Source organism: Carettochelys insculpta, chromosome 1 (genome assembly GCF_033958435.1).
Source record: "Carettochelys insculpta isolate YL-2023 chromosome 1, ASM3395843v1, whole genome shotgun sequence".
NCBI lineage: Eukaryota > Metazoa > Chordata > Testudines > Carettochelyidae > Carettochelys > Carettochelys insculpta.
In genome coordinates, this window is record NC_134137.1 from 371,937,755 (window position 1) to 371,963,512 (window position 25,758).

Genomic DNA, 25,758 nt, shown 5'->3' on the forward strand with positions numbered 1-25,758 from the left:
TCCCAGGGTCAGACCCAGGGCAAGACATTTCTTAACTTCATCCATGTGTTCATCAGTTCTATGATTTTCCAAGGCACCTAAGAGATTGGGGCCTTTAACTTCAGCTGACAGCTGGTGGCGGCGGGGGAAGGGAGTGTTTGCTGCTTACCTCCTTTTGGCACCCTGGAAAATCTCAGCCCTTTGCGCCATAGAGATTTTACTAAGCAAAGCACAATGCCATGCCCACTGACCACAGGGCCAGAGGGGCACCTGCCCCAGTCCCATTTGAATTGCCGTTGGAGCACTGAGGGCTTGCGGAATAGGGCACTCCACCATCTGGGCAGCAGCAGGTGTGACTGCCTTCAGCCCCTCCCCTTCCTCCTAAAGCCCCAACCTGCTGTGGGCGCAGAGCTGCCCCCCACCATACCTTGCCCTGGGGCCTGCAGTGGCTGTTGATCCCGCTCCATAGAACGTTTCCTGCTAACATACCGCCAGCACTCTGGCTGAGGTTAGACGTTCTATACCAGGCAGCGGGGTTGGTGTTCAGGTTGATAATTGAGCTACCGTGGATGTTTTATGACTTCAGCATCAGCAGATGTAGCACTGTGATATCATGTGATATCCAAGATCACCCCAAGGGCCTAGGCCCAGATCCTGGACAGCAGGATGGAGATGATTCTTGCCACCAGAACACTGGGTGTGGGCTTCTGGATCACAGGCTCACGTCACGCCGCTAACAAGGCAGCTCAGGGTGGGTTTGTTGAACTTAATGACTACAGCCAGACCCTGTTCCTCTCTGGGGTTGCCCAGCCCCTGTGTGAAAGCTGATCACAGCAAGGACATTTATCTGCCTAAAGGAGAAGGAGAGGCTCACAAGTGGTGTAGCCAGGAGTCTTAGTGGTATTGTGGATTTGAGCCTCACATATGGTGCACACATGCTACAGTATTTGCATAAGAAATGGAGTAAGGCTAGCAGAGGGTGAGGCTTCGTTCACCAGGACTCAGACATTATTAAAGGTTCATGTGCAAATGGGGCCTTAGCTGTATCCAAGCAGGCTATCTGCAAGGAATGCCAAATGCCCATTCAGATTATGACAGGCATGCCAAACTCTTATCTGTCCTTCCTCAAGCCAAAGTCCCATTATCTCCCCACTACTAGAATTATGCTGAAAGGTAACCACGCTAGAACCCCTGATAACAAGATCACCTCTGGCTGATCAAGGCCTCCGAATTGGCTGAAAATATAACTCCCTCTGATAGTCTGAGCACCCTAAGACCACTTGAATCCAGGCCACTCACTGAATCTCTCTCTTCTTTACACCAATGGGGAGCTGTACAAGGTGTTATTCAAGCCTGTCCAGGGCTTGTTTCTCCATTCAGACCAACCTGATGTTCAGTCACATCCTCAATACAACATCTGGCCATCAAGGTGGTAGTCAGCTTCTTGGTTGGATTGACCTTGCTCATGTCTGTATAGCCTGACTGGCTGCTGGGGCTCAGACTCATCATTAAAAGTGTTGAAATATGTTACTATTTTGATGTATATGTATTCACATTTATGTAATGATTAATAAAGTTTTTACATTCTACATACTTACTTTCTTACACGCAGTGAAAGGATTTTTTTTTTTTCATATGAACATAACCGAAATTTCCATGGATTTGGATTACATTAGGCAGGTTGGGGGAGCCCTGAACTCAATTCGTAAGGCTCCTGTGACTGGGAATGATATTAAAGCTTTCTCCAGTCAAGCTAGTGCCATGCACAAAGCAAAGGGAAGGAATGATTCTGATCATTTGTCTGTTAGGTGTCTGTTAGGGGCAATGACTTGCCTATGAACAGTTTCTCTAGAAGTATGCCACCCGTTTGTGCAGAAAAGCAGTGTGTCTGTAAGTGAGATTTCTGAATGTTGGTCTAATGTCTCAGAAAGGAACCTAGAATTAGATCAAGCACAGGGAGAAGCTAGTGACATGGAGAAAGGTGTTTTAGAGCAGACTGAAATTCTACCTGAGGAAAAGAGTAAAGTTTTTGATAGCGATGACTTGTTGGCTAATGAAGCTTGTGACAGTGACCCAGAAAAAGATGAGAATGATTTTTTTAAGGGCACTCAGTGTAATCAGTCACTGTCTGTGGAGGAGACAAGCAGTCTACCTGCTGGGCGTGGCAGGTTGTCTGAGAAGGAAGCTGTCTCAAGTTCTAGGAGAGAAGGTCTCCCATCGTCCGTGTGTGTGCTGGGACAAAAAGTGGGGCCCAACGTAAAAAGTTTGCTCACCCCGGCTCTAAAGCACAGCCAATATCCCGGAAGATTTTTGCTGGCATGAAGCCCCACACGGCAAGGAGGGGGCATCTCCAAGGAACACTTGACTCAGGTGTAATGGGAACCTTGTCTAAAATTAATTTTGCGACTGAGCAAAGTGTTGGCCTGACCTCCTCAACTCATCTCCCGAATTAGACCAACCTGGCACCAAGAGCACCAGCTTCTCCCACGCTGTCCCCTCCCAATGCGTGTCTGACCCCTGCCCCAGTGGGAGCAGCTCCCCAAGGGAGTGGGTAATCCAGCCTCCACAGCCCCATCCAGCCCTCAGCCTTTAACAAGGCTGCCAGCTAGTGTCCTGCTTCGTCTGAGGAACTGGACTGGCAGGCAACTCATTTCACACGGGCCTGTGCGATACAGAACGTTTGTCGCTGCCAGCCCCAGGGCTGGATTCCACCTGCCAACCGAGAGATTAAAAGTATTGCTCATAACTTTTGCTTATACCAACTATAGGAAGTTAAACAGCCAGAGCAGCCTCAGCCATGAACACAGGAGATACATGGGGTGCAAGTTCCCCCAAATGACACGGGCGGGAGGGGCCTGCCAACAGCCAGCCCTGGGCATCTGTGGACACAAGCGGAGTGGGGAGCATCCTGGCACCCATAGCAGAGGTCCAGCCCTCCTGCACTCAGCAGTAGGGGAAGCACAGCAAGGGGGAGAGGCAGGACCGCCATCACACTCACTGGCAGGAGGCAGAGCAGAACGAGCTGGGAGCACGTTGTTCTGCTTCCCCTGCCGCTGCTGGTGAGTGCAGACCCTCACTGCCAGCTCCAGCCTCCCACGACTCTCCCACGCTGCCTCGGGTGGGGGAAAAGGAAGGGCGTGTGGCAGAGGGGGTTTGTTGTGGCTGATGGCTCCCCGTGACCTCCTTCACCACCTCTCCCAGGCCACAAAGGATTGGCAGGAAAACATGTGGGCTGATGGGAATGATGCAGTCGACTCTCCCAGTCTCTGTCCATGCCCAATAGCTCCAATTCAGCAATCAGCAGGTGCAGCTCCACCCCTGGGGATAGGTCATTTTAGATGCTTACCTGGCCGGCACTACCCCAGTGTCTGCAGTGGATGTCCCCCCAACACCCCTGGAAGGCAAAGCACTGCCCATCTCCCCACTGCCCTGACGGGCCCAGAGAGACTAAATGACGTGCCCAACTTTGCACACAAAGTCTGTGATGAGGAAGAGAGTTAAACCACTTCTCCAGAGTTGGAAGCTCGCGCTCTAACCACTGGGCAATCCTTCAAAGCACAGGGGTGTGGTCTTCTGTCCCATCTGGTGACTGAGGAGTCTGCTCTACAGCCTTAGCTAAGGTCCACATGCAGAAGTGCGTCATGTGTGAATGTACGTGCCAGGAATTACTGGTATACCAGGGCCCAAGGCAAGGTGGGGAGGGCAGCTCAGGGCTGCTGGAAGGAGGGGGGCCCTCAGGCAGAAGAGGTGGGTGGAGGGCCTGACTACGTCAGCCAGCCCGTCAGGGCTGCCACTGCAATTGTCCTCCTCACCAGGCGGATATAGGGTCCTACCAGACACCAGGTGGGGGAACTTTCCTTGAATTGTGAGGCTTTCACTGTCATGGCAACCAGGAGCCCTGGGGCTCCAGCAACAATTTGAATGGCCTGGGGTGCCCAGCAGCTGCCGGAAGCTCTAGGTCCTTTTATATCGTTGGGCCCTGGGAAAGTTGCCCCATTTGCTCCCCTGGCCAGGGCCCTGCAGGTAGGGTCTGGAAGTGCTGCCAGTGTCAGACCCTACTGTCAGAGCCACAGACGGGAGGCGGGGAAGAAGCAGGTGACAGTTATATCCGCCGTGTATGGGCTGAAACTCATGGGTACTGCTTACCGGTACACCTTAACCCTATTTTTGACCAAACCCTCATAGTTGGCCCACTTTCACCTCTGGTTTAGCACCAATGCCCACTGCTGCCTGGGGGCTGTCAATGTTGCACGCAGAAAAGGGAAGCCAGAGTATGCACCAACTGAGCTAATCAGGCATTACCCCTGCTTCAAGCCCTCGTGAGCCCAGCCAGAGCAAACCTGTGCAGTGCTGAATGGGTCTATTCCCAAGCCCTGGGAATGCCGTTTTGGATGTACAGGTTGAACTCTTTAACTTGGTATGCTCTCATCCGGCAACCTCCATAATTCAGCATGATTTTAGTTAGCTGGATGATCACTTATCATGGATGTGGCTAAGTTTCCTGTGGTCCCATAAAGTTTGTTTCCAGCCACCAGTCCCAGCTCTCAGGGCTCCGTGCTGTTATTTAGCTGTAATTTACCCCTAAATGTCTTCTAAGAGCCCAGTAAGCAACGGAAGTGTTGGTAATGCTGCTAGACAATATTGACCTCCCATCATCTGGCAAATTCTATCATCTGGCACCGGTCAGGTCCCGAGGGTGCCAGATCAGACAGGTTCAACCTCAACTGTGCAGTGCTTGACCTACAGCAGCAGTTTAGAGGAAAATCACACCTGAAGCTTGAAAAATATGTTTTACCACCTGACCCTAATATCTGACTGTTTTCTCCCTCAAGTGTGCAGGAAAACACAAAGCACCAGGGAGTTAATTCTCCTCTTGTTTACCATGCTCAGCTGTTCCCGACGTTTCTTGGAAATGGGTTCTGAGCAGAAGAGGCTGAGAAGCAGCAACAATAACTGTGCATGCCCCTTTCACGTGTCCAGGGAGGAGACACAGCTATTAACAGAGCTGGTTGGGGGCAAGGTCAGGCAGGGGCTGGAGAAGAGCCTTCAAAACAGCACTTCCTTCTCTGCTGTACATGTGAAGAGGGCATGCACAGCCAGTGCTGTGGTGGGAGTGTTCACATGGGCAAGAGGGAAGAGAGCTCGGCAAGCAACCCCTGCTGTTTACCTACACGGGAAAAACTATTGTCCTCCTCCCCAGGCGGATATAGGGTCCTGCCAGGCGCCAGGTGGGGGAACTTGCCCTGAATTGTGAGGCTTTCACCTGTCTGGCAGCTGCAAAAATTGCTAGTTAAAGGCTCCCTCCAGTTCCAGGGGGATAAACAAGTTTACAAGTTACTCAGCAAGCAGCCCAGGCGCTGAGAAAAGCACTGACAGGAGTTTCACGTTTCAGCAGCTGAGTAGCCATTCGCAGAGATATATACAAACGGCTTAACTCCATCAGTGCTGCTTCCCAGGGCATGCTACCGCCTGGGTACGGCCCCCTGCCCAGGGAGCCTGCCCCACCCTCACCTTTGAAAGACACGGCACATGTCAAAGTCAGTGCCCCTGGATGGAACATGGCTCTGGCTTGTAGCAGAGGTTCAGTTTCTGAAGCTCTGCGCTGATATATTCAGGACAGGTCATTATACACACATCTCATAGAGCTAGAAGGAACCTCACGAGGTCATTGAGTCCAGTCCCCTGCCCTCTTGGTGGACCCAAGCACCATCCTCCCCTTTTTTTTCCCCTTTTAAAGCTATTTGCCCCAGAGCCCTAAATGACCCCCTCAAGGATTGAATGCACAACCCTGGATTTAGCAGGCCAATGCTCAAACCACTGAGCTATCCATTTGGAGGCGCACAGTGGGCAGCAGACAGCGAGCCCCAGGTCTGGGCTCTCCAAATGGCAGAGGCGCTGGGGGTCCTTTAGCACAATGTTGGGTCTCCACAGATGTCCCAGTCCTCATGCATAAGGACGATTTTTTTCTGCTCGTTACCTGGACATTAGGGGGTGTCTCCACTGCACTGCCAAGATAGACCCGGGCACTCGTGGTCTCGGGTGTTTCCAAGTCTGTGCGTAGTCATCCACACAGCACTGTAAAGTCCCGGATCCAGCACTCACAACTCTGCTGACACCCCTACTGCAGTAAACAGACCTCCTGACACAGGTCTGCAGCATGACTAGGCTTCCCTCTAATTTTTGCCACCCATGAGCGGAATAAACTTTGTTTTGTGCACCAAAGCATGTGCCAATGTGCACCACCAATAGAAATACATGCTGCTGGCTGGGGACACTCTGCCAATCAGCTGGGTGGCCCCTGAATCTCTCCTGGGTGACCAGCCCAGCACTCAGCGTACAGGGAACACTGAGCATGACCCATGTCCACACTGCAAAATGGGCTCTGGGAAAGCTGCCCCATTTGCTCCCCTGGCCAGGGCCCTGCAGGTAGGGTCTGGAAGTGCTGCCAGTGTCAGACCCTACTGTCAGAGCCACAGACGGGAGGAGGGGAAGGAGCGGGTGACAGCTACATCAGCCATGTATGGACTGGTACCCTGGGGACCCAGGGGACCTGACAGCCATGGCAGGCCCCTGGGAAAGATGGGGGAAGCTGCCTTTGCCTCCACGCCACCCCGTGTGGACCAGATCTAAGTATGACCTGGGCTTTGACCACCCCACCCTGTCAGGTCTGCAGGCCTGAGTCCAGAGTCCCTCAGTACCTCCGCACGAAGGAGAATTATAAGCGGCCTCTATCATGAAGCATTTTGAGCTCTGCTAATGAAACATTAGGCAAGAGCTAAGCACGAATCGTTACAGGGCTAGGGCAGCTCGGTGCATAAGCTGCCACCACTGTTCTTCCTGGGGCCAGCCAGTGCAAAGGAGACGTTCCCCGGAAAGCATCCCTGCCACCCACACAGGTAGGAAACCCACGGCCGGGCCAGTGGAGTTCAAGGGAGTCAGGCAGCAGGGGCCTCCTGGGGAAGGAAGGGGAGACAAGGCCACAGCAGGGGCTGGAAATGGGGAGCAAGATGGAGCTTCATGTTGGGCACGAGAAGGGGAAGTGCCAGACCGGTGCCTCCCAGAGTTATACGGGGATAGGGCTGGCAAACCAAAGGGCTGAAGTTACCCGACACCCCTGCAGGTAATTCACCCACGCTCTTGGCCACGCAAGGTAAGCAGCCCCTGTGCAAATTGCTGGTTTCTCCCTATCGAGGCTGCTGTGAATTTCCACGCCACCTGCGCTGGTTATTTCCTGCCAAATTACAACACCCAGCAGCTACACTGCATAACAGCATCTTCCAACTGGCTCCAGCAGAAGTAAGTCATGGAGGGGACTCCGGCACCGGCCTGCACAGCAAGTGCGGCAGTACTGTACATCAGCTATGAAATGGCAGCAAGGAACAGTAAATCCGCCAGGACAACAACATACCGACATGCAGTATCAAATCCCCGGCTTGTGCCCTGACTGCACATGGGACTGCATTCCCCAGGCCTGGAATGTGTGGAGGATCTGCGGGAAGCCTGGATCAGAGGCATGGCAGAGGGATCCCATCAATCAATGGCTCACTAGGAAACCCAGCCAGCAAGAGCCACCAGGAGCAAGAGCAGCATTAGGAACAAAACCGCCCAGCAGCCAGCAGCCCTTGGTGCGGGATGGTTAACTGGGAGGGAGGAGCTGCAGAAAGGAAACAAGGCCCAGTTGTGAAGGAGCTAAGAGGGATTGGATATCGACATGAATAGCCAGAATATCCAGCGTTACGAGAGCGACCGCCAACTAAGAGAATGCTGGAAGGGAGAGCAAACCTCATGCCTCAAGGTTTAATCCAGGCACAGCAAAGGTATTTCAAAATAACTACCCTAGTGTCTACACGACGCAACTGCTATTTTGAAATAAATTTGAAACAGCTGTTGGCTTATTGCGAAATCAGTAAGCCCCATTTCACGAGCAATAGCGCCGATTTTGAAAAAGGTTTTTTCAAAATGAGGGCTGTTTAAACAGGGAATAGAGCCTATTTCAAAACAAGCCACAATGGCCACGTCTACGCTAGCCCAAATCTTCAAAATGGCCATGCAAATGGCCATTCTGAAGATTACTAATGAGGTGCTGAAATGCATATTCAGCACCTCATCAGCATGCCGCTGGCTGCGGTTCTTCGAAATTGCCGCTTTTTGCTGCCACACAGCTCATCCAGATGGGGGTCCTTTTCAAAAGGACCCCGGGAACTTCAAAATCCCCTTATTCCTATCAGCAGATAGGACAAGCTGCATGGCTGCAAAAAGCAGCAATTCAGAAGAACCGTGGCTGGCAGCATGCTAACTAGGCTCTGAATATGCATTTCAGCGCCTCATTAGCAATCTTCAAAATGCCATTTGCATAAATAGAGCGTTCAACGGCTCTGTTTCAAAACAGGCTCTATTGTGTGTGGAAGCTGTATTTCAAAATAGCTCAGTGTTATTTCAAAACGCTTTTTCGTGTGCGGCAGCTTTATTTCAAAATAAGGTATTCTGAAACAGCTTAGTTTGGAATAAGACTTCTGGGTAGACATACCCTTAGGCTGAGGCTACACTACAGCTTCTATTTCAGGATATGTTTGTATTCTGAAATAGAAACCCTGCAGCCAGACACCATACTCGAAATAGCGCAGTATTTCCTTCCCGCTAATCCTCATTGTACGAGGAATAGCAGGAAGTTCGAAGTAGAAACTTATTTTGAACTCCAGTGCAGTGTAGCCTGCACCGGATTCAAAATAAATTCCCTTGAAATAACTTATGCAAATTCCATAAGTTATTTTGAGCTAGGGTAGCTCTAGCCTTATGGGTTAGGATGCAACCTTCATGAAGGGCAAATTATCCCACATGTGCTCACTGCTGGACTGCTGATACCTTCCTCTGAAGCAGCTCGCATTGGCTACTGTCAGAAACACTGCACTACGTGAGCCGTGAGTTTGACACAGCCTGGCAAGTCCTACCAATGGGCAAGTTTCCATCCGTGGGCTTCAAAAGCAACAGCTGGAAAGTCAGGAAGTCTGGTAAATCCAGAGAGGGATCCAAGGGGAAGAGAGACTGGAAATAAACTGCCCCAAAGAAGAAATCTAGAGCAGGCAGGGAGGGTGACAAAAGGAAGGAGGAAAACTACTCAAAGATGTGGTGAGGGGAGAAAGGGAAACCACCACTAGAAGGAGACAATCACAAAAGAGGGTCTTAGTGAAGTTGTGTATGGATAGAATCCATCCGTCCCTCTGCCACAGAACCACCACCGTCACTGGCCTACTTTTTTGCAGTCTCAGGCTACGTCTACGTGAGGCAAAGTAAGTCGATTGTGGGTGCACAGTTCTAGCTACGGCAATTGTGTGACTAGAATCGACATATCTGCACTCAGCTTACTTGGCCGTCCTTACAGAAGAAGGTCGACAGGAGAAACTCGACTGCAACCCGAGAGGTCGATTTCGCGTGTCTCTACCGGACACACAAAGTCAAACCCCGAGCAGGTTGATCTTCCAGGCTAGTGTAAACTTAGCTTCAGACACATTTATGATGGAACGGACCATGGACAATGGGTCCCAAAGTTGGGCTGCAGGAGGTCGTGGGTGGGTGAATTTGTCTGCACTGGCCCATGTAGACAGAGGTTTCAAACTCCAGGGCTTCACATCTACATTCACATGGGAAAAACCACAGCTAGATGTGAAAAGATCATTTTAAAAAATCCTCCAGGATCAGAAAGGAGAGGAGGGTTATTCCCAAATGAGCTATTGTGGGAAGGCCAGAATAACATTTGCATCTTGATACATCTTAGACCCAGCAACACGGAAAAAAAAAATCCAGTCTGAGAGTTAATCTCCAACTCTTCGATGCCAGTAATTTCTGAAATACAGATGCCAGAACTATCATATTGCACACTCTGAACACAACAGGATAGACAAAGGCAGCAAAAGAAACAAGTAATTGTAGCCTAGTGGTTAGAATAAGGGACTGGGAGCCAGGAATTCCCAAGTCCTGATCCTGGATTTCGCTGACTTCTGTGATTTTGAGTAAGATACTTAAACTGTGCCTCAGTATCCCCTCATCCATAAACCCAGGCACTTAATCCTTTTCCTTCATCACAGAGGATTTATAAGACCGATTGAACTAATGCTTGTAAACTATTTTGAACAAAAAGAAATGCAGAGTGCTACTACATACATAACATTACTGTCCAGGGATTTAGCAATGTAAACACAGCATCTGTGAAATCTACCAGCTGATCTGATAGACTGAATGCCTAGCACTCATGGCGGGGAGGGTGGCGGCAGAAGGGTGTGGGAGAAAAAAAGACAAAGGGGAAAAAAACCTACCTACTGATTTGTGATAAACCCACTGTCTGGTCAGCTGGTGCGTTGTGACATGTCAGACAATTGTCACAGTGATAAAAAAACTGATAGCTAAAAATAGAGCTGCATTGTCCGCCTGTGTAAATTACGCCCTCTATAGTACAGCCTTCATCTCTCCTGTGTATTCTGTCTGCAGGACACTCCAGAAATGATCAAGCTCACCGAGTTCTCAAGTAATTGAGACCATACTTCTCAGGGGTGCTGAATGGGATCTTAGACACTGTGAATAGTTATTTGTACCGAGTCAAACATGTCCCCTACTCATCTTGGCCTGTCCTGTACATCTGATCCAACAGCCTTGCTGAAAAAATAAAGACGGTTATGACAAGCTAACAGGTACAACCCTGCAGAGATTCCCAGCGTCCTATTTGACCGTGCACATGGAACTACCCACAAGCAATTTCGAACCTGGGACCTCCAGAGCTTAGTGCGTGAGCCTCTGCAATTTAAGCTAAAAGCCAGCTCGCGCTCTTCTCAGGCTGTAGAGAAGGCTCATTCTTTCTCTGTGTAAGTGGCCTAGGTGCCATTCCATGGGACAGCAAACCACACTCCTGAGTTTGCGGGTTATACATGCTGGAGTCAGTGTTGCCAATATGAGTGTGGCAGCTAGACTCTCCAGCCGGGTCCCGTTGTGCTAGGGGCTGTACACATTAGTGACAGCCCCACCCTGGCAAGCTTACAGTCTAAATAGGCAAGGCCGACAAGCAAAGGGAGAAAAACGCGAGGCCTCAAGAGGGGAAGAGACATGACAAAGGTTACAGGGCATGGCTATGAACAGAATCCAAGTTCCTTGGGTCCCAATCCAGCACTCTAACCATTGCCCCAAACTGCCTTTCTACGTAAGTCACCCGCAAGCGTCCCACGGCAGACAGCACATGGGGAGCTAGCCTGGGATTAGACAAAGGAACAAACCATTCCAAGCGGCTTCGGTGGCCAAGATACAGAAGGGTGAGCCAAACCCAGGGCTCTCAGCAGGGTACCGTTTAAACAAGCAAGACTAAAAGAAATGAGAAAGCCAGAGGAGCAGGAGCAGCCCAGGAAAGACCACAGGCTGGCTCAGTGCACACTGCAGCATTCATGGTCACAGCCCCAGTCTGTGCTGCCCCCTAGTGGCTGCCACCAGCAGCAGCTGAGGACTGATCTGGGCCTGACTCCTCACAGTCCAGGGGTTCCATCTCCCCACAGGACTCTCCAGCCTGCTTCCTGCCATGGTTGGATGCGGAGGAAGCAGCTCCCTAAAGCATCTTCTTCCTGTAGCTCACCTGAGCCAGGCTGGCCAGAGTTTTACCCCCGATCTCTCCCGGAACCCAGCTGCAAAGTCCTTCCATTGCAGCATGAGAGACATTAAAAATAAACCCGAAACGAGGGAGTCTTTCTCCAGAGAGGAGCAAAACAGTGCACGAAGGGTGACTCAACGTGAAGGGAGCACATAGCACCCGAACGCCAGCCTCTGTCCTACGGCAGGGGCCCCAGCGACGTGATCGTGTGTTGACAGCTGCTGTCTCAGACATCCTCCCCCACGCTCCTTCTAAAAACCTTGCACTCCATTTCTTTTATGCTGATCCACCTCTGGAGGCAGGCTTCAGGGAAAGAGGCGTGGGAGCCTTCCCTTTGTCAAGCTCCCCTAAAGGTTGGCTGCAGATCCACACATGAGGTAAGGATGAATCAGAGCTCGCATGTTTACCTGACAACCATCTGCCTTTAGGGACTTGGGCCCAATTTACAGCCCCCTCTTTGCCGTATCTCGGGGCCTCTGGTGTGGTTTGAGAGAGGCACAGAAAAAAAGATTTCAAGAGATTCATCTTTCAACTGAATTCATGCCAGTAAATCCCAGTCCAGCTATCAAGCCACAAACCCTATGTCTACCCTGTAATCACAGGGTAATTGCAGCTGGGGTAAGCACCCACTCAGCCTGCTTTCACCTCGCTGGCTCGGGTTCTGGACCAGCAAACCATGCCTGCGTGCGCTTCAGCACGAGCTGTATAAGCCTGCCCGGAACCCAGGATAATTATGAGCAGGGCAAGCCCCTGACTCGCTGCTCCATTACCCAAGCTAGCTAGGGTACAGCTACCTGAACTATAGAGTATGCGTCCAAGTTCCCTGGGGGGACACTGACAGGCTGCTCACAATCACATGGGACTGTCCTGCAAGGGCCAGGTCAGGAAAAAAACAAGCGTGTCTTGAGAAAAACCTTTCCCATCAGTGATTACCAGATTCCAAGACAGCACAAGGCCCAGGTAAGAAGCGTAACATTTTAAAAGTTAATAAAGTTCAACAGGGAACAGCATAAGACATAAATTGCCTTGGCCACACTTTACATGAAAGGTTCAGTTACAAATAGCTTCTAAAGGGTTAATGAACTATTAGAAATGTGTGTTACAGATAGTTAAAACACCTCTGTGGGAAGGTGCCATAGACAGGGAGAAGCAGCTACTGCTCTCAGCCTCTATTAAAAACATCTTCGAACCATTTCTTAGCCCTTTAAAGACAGCCTTGATATAAAGGGTGACTGCCTATGTTCCCTGTAAGATGAGCACTCGGGCAGCTGCCCCAAAGAGATTCAGTTGTCACCCAGCTGATCAGAAAAGCACCCACAGCTGGCAGCTTGTGTTTCTGCTGGTGGTGCTCACCTCTTTATGCCTGGGTGCACACAACAAAATTTATTCTGCCCATGGGTGGGAAACATTAGAGGGAACCCTGGTGACTGCTACTTTTAAACTCATTTTTAAACAAACTTCCTTTCCGTTTGATGGTGCCCCGTTAGCTCACAGTGTCTCAGACGACCGCATAGGCATATGCATGTAACCCACACATCTTCTGATGTGGTTCGCTGTCCCATGTATCAGAGAGCTAGTCTGTGTCTTCAAAAACAACAAGAAGTCCTGTGGCACCTTATAGACTAATGGATATTTTGCAGCAGAAGCTTTTGTGGGCAAACTCAGAGCGAGCGAGCGAGAGAATGAGTCTCCTCTACAGCCTTAGCTGAGAGCCAGCTGGCTTTCAGCTCACGCTGTAGAGGCTCATGTGCTAAACCCGAGGTCCCAGGTTTGCTTCTGCCCGTCAGTGGCTACATGTATACATACAGCAGTCACTTCCCCAGTTACTAAAATGCGGCCACATCTGTGGTGGAACAGTCGCTCATCAGGCAGTAGCATCGCAAAACAATCTGTAAGGGTCTCCCATCGTCGGCCATTGGATGGTACTGATTTTGGACGAGTGACTTACAGGATCTGTGTCCTGCTACTAAGATGACCCTCAGTCATCCAGTGTTTCCCATGATTCCTTAACATATAATCGTTCACGACACTGATGAATGTAACCAGCAGAGGCACAGTCCCCTCAGCAAGACAGGAAGACTGTGGAGGTTTGCAGTGCTCAGCACCATCGGGATTAGGCTTGGAATAGCTGGCGCCCTGCCCCTACTCCAGAGCTGGTGTGACCCATGGCACTACTCTCCCAGAAGGAGGCTTCATGTGTGCAGACCTTCCCAAGGAAGGGCTGGGAGAAGGGGTGGTAGATGGGACGGAAAGGAACCCTCCTTCCCCTAATGCTCACTTAGTGATGCGTCACATGGGGAAAGATAAGGCCTCACCTGAATGGGTTACTCACCACCTCACACCTCCCGAACAGCTGCAAGGAAGTAACCTGCACACTCCAGGGGTGGGAGGAAAGGGGACTTCCCAGCGCATGATCACCGAGTTCTCTGGATAATCTTTCTGGATATTTATGGCAGGAAACATGATACTAGGGTGAAGCCCCAGGACTGTGACTCAGGAGAGCTGGAGCCTTATCTAGCTTTGCCACAGGTTTCCAGCATCCCGTGCAGCGCTCCCTCTCATTGTTACCATCTGTGGGTGGAATAAATTATATGTGCGCCCAGGCATGTGTGGATGGGCACCACCAAGAGAAACACATCGTGCTGGCTGTGGGCACTCTGCTAATCATCTGGGCAGCACCTGAATCTCTCCTGGGCCACTGCCCAAGTGCTCAGCTTACAGGGAACGGTGATCCTCTGGCATGCTGAGCGCTCACCACCCATCCTGCTCCTGCCAAGGTCCCACACAGGCCAAGGTCTCCTGAGCCCAGACCCTTAACCTCACTGGGACTCAGTTTCCCTCTCTGTAAGACACTGATCTCCTGTGAGAGTTAGGAGCTTAACTCATTACTGCTTGTGCACCCTCTGAACTCCATCAATGGAAAATGCAACACCAGTGCAAAATAACATTAAAACGTGACATCAAAGCCAAGAAAGATTCAGATACTTAACAGAATGGCGCATGAGTCTACACAGGGTCGTACCCTGCAGAGCTTTACAACCATGCTGGAACAGAGCCAAAGGCACAGATGGCCATTCTAGTAGGAAAGAAGGGAAAAATGCAAGCATCAAGCACAGTCACACTGCTAAAAGACCTGATTTCCCAATAGTGGGTGCTATCGCCCAATTACGGCTAAGAACCTGGAAAGAGAACAGCAGGTGCATTGGTTCGGCCCTGTCCTTTTTATCAGCACTGTCGACCTCAACAGATCGGATTAAGACAGGATGTTTTTTCTACAGAAAGTTGCTCTAGGAATTTGGGGGCTGGGGGGCGGGGAGCAGCTCTCTGGTCCATGGTACACAAGATGTCAGACCAGATGACCACAGTGGTCCTTTCTGGCCTTGGACTCTATAGAGAGATCGGATGCCATGAGTCAGACGCCAAAACGTGAGGTTTTTTTCTTCTTTTTTGGGTTAAACAAAGCCAATAGCTTGTTTCTTTGCTCGGTCTGTGGATATGGGCCTAGCACATGGTGTGGAAGAGAAAATAAGAGTCACCAAGGCACACAGAGGTATTGGGTAAAGGGATTTTTGGCTCTCACCCGAACATTTGCTCACCCCCTGCCCTGCCATTGGTTCTGTCCCCACCTGTTCTAAACCCTCAGGCCCTAACTCCCTCAGGTTTGCACCTGTCTCGGATCCCACCCCCACAGTTCAAGTCCCCCGTGGCCTTCCACCTCTCTTCCTGCCAACCTTTTCCATCCATGTGCAGAATAAAAAAAAGACATGCACCGAGGCACGTGCCAATGTGCACCCCCATAGGGACCTCTCCTGAGTGGCCGCACAATGACGCAGCTTACAGGAAACACTGCTCCTCGCTCCCCCATCTCCAGCCTGGGAGACAGCAGTGGGGGTCCCCTCTCCCCTTTCCAGACTGGGGGGGGATGGTGCTCCAAGTGTTCTTCACCCCTGGCTGTGCCCCTCCCTGGGGGGTTCTGGGAGGGTGGGGAGCAGAGACACTGTGCTGTCCCCATTACTCATAGGCGATGGGACAGGAGGGGCTACAACCACCCTTCTCTGATGAGAGCTCCCTGCTCTCTTCCCCTGAGCATGGCTTCAGGGCGCTACGGGATGAGAGCGCCCGCCCTGCCAGCGGCAGCTCCGATTGGTGGGTCTATCCCCAGGAGGTGGGCAGCCAATCGGTGGGCTCCAATTCACTCAGAGGCTGGGGCATCTTATGGCCCCTTCGTGTTGCTTCACGCTCACCCACAGCAGGGTGTACACATGCAGTTCAGACAGCAGAAGCTCTTGGCTCGCTGACACTTTGGGGCACCATGTCCTAGCAACAGAAGCACTGCTAAAAGGCAAATGCACCTTCCTGCCCTTCCCCACCAACACATTGAACTCAGGCTCTGAGCTACCCAGGAATCACCTCTACCAGATTACTCACTCTTCCTTACACGTCTTGGGAGGGGAGAGCGCCAGTTTAGCAGAGGCTGCTTGTGCTAACGCACAGGCAGCCTCCTGGGAGGTGTTTCCCTGAGGGCTGCCCTCTGGCAGCAAAGCAGCCCCATCCCAGCCAGAAAGAACCAGGGAAATTTGGCTTGCAAAGTGACTTATCTGCTCATTTTATGGAGCTCTAATAGTTCAGCGTGCATGTCTCGCTGTAGAAGAACATGCTGAAGAACATACCTCGCATTCTAAACGTTGATGGGGACAAGTCTGCTCCAGCTGGGTCTGATCCAACGACCTGCTGAAATCAACAGGAGACTTTCCACCGCCACAGAGCAGAGGCTGGGGCTCTTAAAAAGAAAGTGAAGCCAACTGAGTCCCCCCGGGGGCTTCTCCGGTACCCTTTCTGCTTGATGCCAGGAGCTGCAAAAGGAGGCCGAATGCCCAACAGGAGCCCAATGCATTTCTTGTTTCTGTTGACTGATTTGGGCCCACCAGCACTGCGTGTGAGAAACCACCACTGTTGTGCCCTCGCCCAAATGTACTGGAAAAGGGATTCTGGCACCTGCTGCAGAAGCCCAGAGCCCAACGTCCTCCTCAGCTATTCTGTCCCCACCCCAGCCTCTACCTTCCTCAGTTTTGCTTCAGTCAAGCCCCATAATTCCCACACGCACATCCAAACTCACCTCTGCTCCTCCTGGGGCTCATCATCCCCCTCTCTCCAGGCCTCAGGGGCAGCAGTGGGGTCCCTTCTTCCCTCTTCCAGGCTGGGAGGCAGTGCCAGGCCAGGATCTTAATGCCAGTGCCCCTCCCTGGGAGGTACCAAGGGAAGAAGGGGGAGCAGAGGCACTCTCCTATCCCCATTGCTCACAGCACGGGGAAGAGGGGCAGGAGCCACCCTGCTCTGCTGGGCTCTCTAGCTACCTGCTGCCACCGGCGAGTGCGGCTTCAGTGCGCCATGGAATGAAGGAGCTCTGATCAGCTGTTCTGTGCCAGGAGGTAGGCAAAAGAGGTGGACAGCCAATCAGAGGGCTCCAATTCACTCGGGGCGTGAGCATCCCACACATGTTGGTTCACACTCAACCAGAGCGGAAAACCCACTCCCACCAAGGACAACAGGGCATACACTTTCATTTCGAAAAGCAGAATGTGGGCCAACAAGCATTTGGCTCTCGGACAGCACAGGGGAAGATGTCCTAATAGCAAGAGCATTGTGGTAAAGGCAAATCTATCCTCCTGCTCAGCTCCATAAACCCCTTGGAATCAGAATCTGAGCCACCCAGAAATCACCCCTGCAGCATTACTCATTCACTATTCCCTAGACATTTTAGGAGGGGAGCTGCAGGGGCAGAGAAGGGAGAACCCCAGAAAGAAATGTTCGGTTCAATTTAGCAGAATCAGCTTGTGTGAACATACAGGCAGCCTCTTGGGAGATGATTCCCTGAGGGCAGCCCTCTGGGAGCAAAGCTGTAGCACCTGAGGTGGAGACAGCCAGGGAAATTCTGGTTTGCAAAGTGACTTATCTGCTCATTGTATTGAACTCTAATAGTTCTGTGTGCAGCAATCTGGGATTTTCTTTTCTGCCCATCACTGCCATACCTGAGACAGATCACACCTTCCATTAGAAGCTCTGAAAACCATTTGCAGACAAATGAGTCAATCTTAACATCTACCTTCGGAGGCTCCTGTAATCGCTGCCATTTGACATGGGAAAATGGAGTCTAGGATTCCAAGGGCCCCAAAGGCGTTAAGAACCCATTGCCTTTCACAAGCTGCCTCCACAAGGCTCCTCTGAAAATATCAGCCTAAGTGACTTACCCAAAGATACACATCAACTCCCTAGCAGGGCTGGGAACAGAACCCACACGGCCTGATTCCCTGTCCTGTGCTTTAGCCACTAGACAATAAAAGAAGCGCCATGGAAACGGGAACCATTCCGTTGGTCTTATAAGGAAACACACTTTCTTTCTAGGTAAACACTCACGCTTGGCTCCATGTGCGGAGCAGCAAGGACATACAGAAGCCGTTCGGTGTAGCACAGCATGTGCTGACTTGTGGACATCCCAGAAAAGCCACAATTACATTGCATGTGCAGTTAGCATCTTCCATCTCATGAGTCACACTCCCGCACGCTTGAGCAGCAAGAAACACATCGCCTTGCTCAGCACTAAAAAGGCATCATGGCAACAGTGAAATGTGACACCTGTTTGACACCTGCTCTATGACACAGGAGAGAGGTCTAAAGTAAAGAAAAACAAAAACCTCACACTTTTCCAGTTTAAACTGCAAAGGGAATCACCCTGGGTTTCATGGCCAGAAGGGATCATTACAGTCATCTAGAGTGACCTGCACAACATAGGCCGGAAAAATCTCACTCAGGGACCCCTGCATCCAGCCTGCAACTTCTGTTCCACAGGCAGCCAGTTTTGAAAGTCTTAACATGATGCACACACCTTAGGTCAGCTCAAATGAGCAATCTGGGGTTCATCCATGAAGGTGGGGAGCACAGCTAAAACAAACAGCCTTTGTCTCCTGGCTACATTCTATGCCCACTCACTACTCCCTGGTTTTGTGTGCTTGTATTTTGTTTTAACTGTTCAGGGCTTTGGGGATTACCTCCCACAGACACGGCAGTACCTCCATTATCCCCTAGCAGCAGGCTCCGATGGTGGCTTAGAAGCAACTCAGAGAAGAGCTACAAACAGCATATCATTTAAAGGAGTACAGTGGGTTTTCCTTGTAGGCCCAAACAGTGTGCAGGCCCAAGCCTGTGTAACCCCAGAGGCACTGGAACCACTGACAAGGAAGAGCAAAACCTGGGTCCATCTGCCTTATTTCACTGCCTCAGCTGCCAGCTCAGAGCCCAGGGAAAAGTGATGTCCAGCTGAAAAACTTCAGCTGCTTCCTTAATTCAATCAGCGCACAGAGCTCAAACATGGATGGGTCAGATTGGTTCCAATCTGTGTTTTTTAGAGGGCCAGATTCTGACCCATCACCCAAGTGAACATAATTCTGGGGTAACTCCACTAAATTCTACCTGGACTTACATTAGTGGTTCTTTGCCCACGAAAGCTTATGCTCCAAAATATCTGTTAGTCTTTAAGGTGCCACAGGACCTCTTGTTTTTGCAGATACAGACTAACACGGTGACCCCTCTAATAATTAGCATTACTGACATCAGGAGAAGTCTAGGCCTAATTCCTAACTTGTAAGGAAAAAGGGAGCACATTCCCAGCTTACACCTCTGGCAGCCAGAAGGTTGGCATGCTGAAGAACATGGCCAGATGGCATTCAGAAGTTTGATGGGTCCAAGTCTGCTCCTGTGGGATCTAATCCATCTCTGGCTGAACTCAACAGAGTCTCCATCTACTGCAATAGGAATTGGCCGGTTCTCTTAGGCTACATCTACACCGTTTGCAGAAGACCGACCAGCTAGGTCCAATCTTCCAGGACACTATTTTGCACACTCACAAAACGGCGCATTCTGGGGTCAATGTCAACCCTGGAAATCCTTGTGAGCGGCGAGGATTAAGGAAAGTTGACGAGAGAAGCACTCCCGTCAACCTTTTGCCATGAACACGGACACAGAAGTCAACAGCTGCAAAGTGAATTTTTGGTACGCACTCGGTTTACCAAAAATTGCAGAGCAGCTGTCAACTTTCCAGGCAGGTGTCGACATAGCCTGAGTGCAACCAACTCGTTCCCCACAGTGGCTCATGCTCTACCACTTTTGCCCAATGCCAGAAGCTTCAATGTGAGGTGAAATCCTCAGCAGGCCCCTGAAGCTCATACTTCCTAGCCCCAAAGATGGGTGGTCCAAGGAAACTCCATAAGCTCCTAAAATTACCTTAAAAAATCTCCAGTTTCACAATGCCAGTGCTGTAGGTGTATTCCATCTCACAAGGATATGGCACACAAGCATGGACTGGGGTCACCAGCAAAGATATATAGATTGCAGGTATGGGAACAAGAAGGGAGGGACCACACCTGTCACAGAGAGGACAAACTGAACCTCTGCTGTCGGGCTGTGTGTGTCTGGTGGGGACAGGGGGAAAGGACATTACATTTGTGTGCATTTTATCCTCTACCAGTGTTTTTCTCTGATGCCAAAAGGGAATCTGGGGGAAGCTGGTCCATGTTCCCTGTAGGCAGCCCTGCCAGGATGCTCTGTGCACCCAGGCTGAAAGCTACACTGGCATCTTGCCAGAAAACCCATGCCTAAAAAGGCTGAGCAGGTGCTCTGCTACCAGGGAAGGACCCCAGAGCCAGACTCCCTGACCTGTTGCTGGAAGGAAGAAAGGGCTCATTGCTCTTCTCTAGGCTTCTTCTCATCAGAGCTTCTTTACCGGATCGGACTGGCATCCTGAATCCATCCCTGACCAATGCCCTCAGAATGGAGGATTGTGCAATCACCTGGCCACAGGGGAACATCTTGGGCAATTAGCCGCCAGCTTCTGTCCTGACTCTTAAACGTTGATCTGCCTCAGAGATACACTCCTGGCAGCTAGGAATGTTACAACGCGGCCCTCCCCTTAAGGGAGCATCTGGGACTTTCCTCCTACCTTCCAATCCCACTGCAATAAAAAAAAGCAGGAAAGGCTACTATTACTACTGGGCCCCAAACATGCAGGGCTGCTCACCGAGTCCTGTGCCACTGATCAGTATCACCCTGCCATTCCCACAGGAGGCAGTGTGGAAATTCCACTGCAGCAACACTCAAATTTGGCTTCCACATAACATTTGCAAAAGGGACAGTTAAACCCCATCAAGGCACGACACAAAAAGTCAGCAATGTAGCAGCATGTTTCCTTTTAACTCTACGCCAGCAAAGCACCATAACTTAACGGGCTGCCCAGGGACCCAGATGAGCATTCACGTCATGCTCCCACTCAGAGAGTGAGGCAATCAGATCCAACCAGTGGCCCAAATTCGGCGAGAAATGCTGGTTCCCAGCCACAGCAGATGCGCTAGGTGCCTGCTAAAAGGAAGAAGGAGTGGCTGGGAGAAGCTTTGTTTGTTTTTCCGCACAGACCCAACTTTGTCAAAGATAGCAGTGGCTGTCTCCAGGACTGCCCATGCCCAGCTTTAATATGTCTGTAGGATTTTTAGAAAACACAATCAAGTTTTATACTCACTCACAGGTCCAGCAGGGGGAGATTACAAGACTGGCTGGTTTGCAGCACAGCCTCTCTGATCTAAGGTCTACCCTTGTAACTGCCCACAGGAAGACTTGAACATGGGACCTCGGGAGGTCAGTGCAGGCACCTCTACAGCTTGAACTAAAGACCAGCACAGTTTTGGCTTAGGCTTTAAGGATACTTGTTCTTTCTCTGTAAAGTGGTCTAGGTACCTTTACATGAGACAGCTAACCACACATAGGTGGGTGGGTTACACCCACGCCCCCAACACACACCCCACACACCCGCCAGAAGCAAACGAGCGGCTTGATTGTCATAAGGGATCATTCAAGCATTCTGAGCCCCTAGGTGCTCAGCACTGTTGAAAGTCTGTCCTCCAGTCTCTGGCTTATTAGTTTTTCCTCCCCGGCAGGCTCCTGCGTTTCTCCGTCTGTTACAGATAGTTCCATCCTTCACCTGACGACACATACCAACATCCGCACAACCCAGCCGCAAAGATGGACAGGCTGCTCCGAGTCTCAGAAAGAAACAGAAGTACGTTCCTAGGCTGGACTCACTTACGGTACTAACACGCCTCCAGGCAAGTCTGTACACACCCAGATTACACTGACACTCAAGCCATGTCTACATTAGGCAAAGTAAGTCCACCACAGATAATTCTAGCTATGGCAATTTTGTAGCTGAAATCAACATATCTGCGCTCCGCTAACTTGGCTGTCCATAGGGGGAAGGTTGATGGGAGAGTTCTCCCACTGACCACCTTTACTTCTTGTGGTTTGAGAGAAGAACAGGACTCGACTGCAAACCCTGAGGGGTCGATTTTGGGCGTCCAGACTAGACATGCGAAATCAAACCCTGGAAGATCAACACTGAGCGGGTCCATCTTCCGGGCTAATACTGTAGACGTAGCCCAAGACAGAACTAGGTCTCTTCTCCTTACATCTCCCATTCCCTCTGGATCCTCAGGCCTCCCCTGGTCTTCCCCACATAGGTTGGGTCTTGGTATGTAGCTGCACTGTTTTCCATGCCTCTCCTTTGTTGCCAGCAGTCGTCCTGCCTATCTCATTCACCACTCTACATCATCTCCTCTGTCCAATGGGCCTCCCATCAGACAGCCCAGCTGGGGTGATCCGGTGGAGCGAGAAAGAGCAGCATGGCCTAAGGAACCGGGGAGGACAGATGTCACAGGATGATGGGATGGAGACTAAGAAACTCAACATCCCAGACCTGCTGCCTTTTCACACGCAGATCACAATGGATTTAAAGGGCGTACACTAATGCAGCAAGATTCTCAGGCCCACCTTCCAGTACAAGAAAAGGAGAACTATAGGCAGCATCTGAGCTCAAGCGGTCCTTTACTCCACTTCCTTGATGAAATTCTGGAGCCGGACCCAGACCCAGACCCAGCATAGTGTTCACCACAGAATCCAGAGGGGACAAAAACCTCTAGGAGGTTGTCCACTCCGTCCTCCTGCCCAAATGACTTGCTCTGCACAGCCCATTTGACAGTGCTTTGTCCAACCTCGTGTAATATGTGCAAAGCTGTGAAAGTGACTCAGACTTGCAGTGCGAGGTGATTTCACCTAGCTGATCTGATTGCCTCACTCTCAGGCAGTTGCCTGTACCACACATACAGCAGACCCCTGACTTAGGCATAGGTTGCGTTCCTGGGCAACCACGTGTAAGTCAAATTTCGCATAACTCGGGACTGGGTTGGGGAGAGGTCCTGCCGCCTTAGGGTCCCCCAGTCCTGGCTGTGCCTGGCTCCCTGCTCCCATGAGCGGTGGGGAGCCCAGAGCCCAGCACAGCAGCGCTGGTCACTTTCCCAGCTTCCGCCTGGCTGCCGCCTGATTGCCAGCTCCCCACCACTCGCGACTTCGAATCATGTTATTGCAAGAAACATGTAAGTCAACATCATGTAAGTTGGGAATCTACTGTATCCCATCTTGCCTGAAACTCCTCTCTCTCAGGCTACACCTTCGCTAGCCCAGCAAATCGACCCGCTCACGATCGATCTTCCAGGTCTCGATTTCGTGCGTCTAGTGGGGATGTGCAAAACTGACCTTTCAGGGGTCACAGACGACCCCTTTGCTCCTCAGGAGATGCAAAGAGTAAGGGAGGTCGTCACTCTGCTCAATATGGACAGCCACGTAAGCCGAGCGTAGATTGGTCAAGTCTAGCTATGCAGTTGCCATAGCTAGAATTGCATATCGGTGGTCGACCTACTCGGCCTAGCGTAGACATAGCCTGAATTTCGTCCCTTAGATCCTCCTTACGTCACCTTAAATAGTTCCTTGTCTGAGCAAAGTGTCAGGGTTAGTCCCTTCAAGCATGTGCAGTAGCTATTTCCCCCTTGGCTATCAGCCAGACTGCATGCATTCAACTCAGACTCTCTCTATCAGCCAACCTCTCCAGCTCCTGCATCACTTGGGGTGAACTCTGCATCTTGATCCAACTCACACTGTTTTGGACCATCAGGGATACCAGAACAGACCCAAGAAACAACTGTGTTGTTGGACAAACCCTTTAAATAAACGTGTGCGTTATTCAGAGCCACATGCTAATCCTACCGTCATGAGACAGTGAGCCCAGTTCTCCCCTCACTCAGTGTCACACGACTCACTTTGACGGCATTGCTTCTGAGGTACATCAGTTTAAGTGAAAGTGAAAGGAGAATGCTTTTTGAAAGGCTAAGCCATTGGTGTGCTTGAGGCTATGCTGAATCTGCTCAGAGATGGGCAGTTTTGGTTTCCCCATGTCCCGTCCAGTTCTGATTCTGCATCCTGGCAGACACCAAGCTGGGATGCTGCAGCTGTCACAGAGCCCTGCTGGCAGGCAGACTGAATGTGTGTGTGTACATGGGCAGGGAATTACTAACAATCCCCCGTTTTTAGATAGCTCTAACAATGAAAATGGCTCAAAGCACTTAACAAAGGAGGTCAGGAGTTGTCCTTACGGTTTGATGATGGGGAAACTGAGGCACAACACTATGAAGTGACTTGCCCGAGGTCACTCACCAAGCCACGGGCAGAGCCAGACATTTGAACCCAGGTACCCAGCACCCTAGTCTGCTTCTCTTAAAGGAAAGGCCCTGCATTGCAGCAGTTCGAGGAGAAAGAGAATCTACATCCTCTGCAGCACCCATCAATCCTACACCTGCCGGGGGTGTTGGGGTGTGGGGGAGAGCGGGACACTTCAAAACCAGCTGGTAGATGTCTTTGTCCCCTGTGAGCTCCATGTTTGCCTGGTAGCTCCTTCACCCCACTCTGGCTTGAGGAGCTTTGGGACAAGCAGACGGGGCTGACCTTGGTCAGTCGCTGAAGTGGAACGTCTCAGAAACGTAAGACGGATTTGACTCCGTAATCAACCCACAACTACCGAGTGATTCCAGGCTGCCACATTACGAAAATTTCACTGTCGCTTCTTGCACAGAACTCAGCTCCTCTGCCTCCGAAAGCCCAGGCCCTACCCCTGCAGCCAGAAGAGAATCTCTACTGGCAGTCTAGGTCGTATGACACACAGCTGGGCAGTTCCAACTGTATCCAGCAGAGAGCAAGGACACCCCCTACCCACTAGCCAGTTCCTCTCAGCCTCAGCGGCCGAAGGCCCTCCCCCTACAACACAGGGCTGGTCCCTGCTGGTATCTTCTCCCCCCACCGCTGCGTCCTGTCTTTAAGTGACTGCCCGGCCACCGCACAGGGGCAGGAGGTGTTCATCAGGGTGACCAAGAGCAGTTAAGTTAATGACGGCGAACAAGGCAATCCAAATGTGCCTTTCCAATCGCGGGGCGGGGAAGGTGGAGGGGGAACCCTCCCACCCTCCCGGGTGCTGGGGCTCAGTCACTTAAAGCCTGGACCGGCGCGTGCCCCCGTTGTTAGCGGAGGGTGAGGAACACGCGCTGTGCCCGCAGGCAATGGGCGCAGCCCGGACCCAGCTCGAGCAAACAGGAAGCGAGCAGCTTGCCAAAGGCTGCAATTGTCAACCAGTCGCTAAGCCCAAGGCGGAAAGCGCAGCCGGCTCCGCGGGGCGGCCGCGGCAGCTCCGGCCACTGGCCCCCGCGGCGCACAGGCACAAGGGGGAGCACCCGCGGCCCCCCGATCCCTGCTCGGCCCCCGCCCCGGGCCAGGCGCGCCCTACCTTTGCGGAAAGGCATGGCGAGCCGCGCCGCCAGGGACCGCTCGCTGCCGCCGCTGCCGAACCGGACGCCTGGGTTCCGCAGCCTCCCCCTGCCGGACGCCTGGGTTCCGCAGCCTCCCCTCGCTGGCGGGGCCGGGCTGCCTCCAGATTTGGCCGAATCGGCGTCACTCGGGCGAGGCAGGAACTGGGAACGAGGAGGAAGCGAAGGCGGGGGCAGCGCGCTGTGCCCCGGAGCCCCGGCCGGCTGGGGCACGGAGGGCAGCCGGCGCCGAGCCCCTGGGGAGGGGAGGGCGACACTCCGGGGTGGCCGGGGCGGGGCGGGGCAGGGCAGCCGGCGGGCGCTCGCAGGCCGGCTTGGCACGCAATCGGGGAGGGAGCCGCAGAGCTTGCAGAGGCCCCGAGCAGGCGGGGCTGGATCCGGACTTACTGGGCGCCTGGGCACAGAGCACAC

At 51.8% G+C, this 25,758-nt stretch overlaps 1 protein-coding gene across 2 annotated transcripts in view; it reads right to left on the reverse strand.

Moving 5' to 3' along the window:
• Positions 1 to 25,438, reverse strand: part of PFKFB3 (6-phosphofructo-2-kinase/fructose-2,6-biphosphatase 3) — a 72,434-nt gene extending 46,996 nt beyond the window's left edge. Inside the window, exon 1 of one of the 2 annotated variants that reach the window (XM_074975661.1) lies at positions 25,308 to 25,438. In XM_074975661.1, coding sequence (XP_074831762.1) covers positions 25,308 to 25,323 — 16 coding nt within the window. In that variant the 5' untranslated portion in view covers positions 25,324 to 25,438. The remainder of the gene's footprint in view (positions 1 to 25,307) is intronic. The other variant, XM_074975634.1, reaches the window with a different exon arrangement.
• Positions 25,439 to 25,758: the final 320 nt, after the last annotated feature.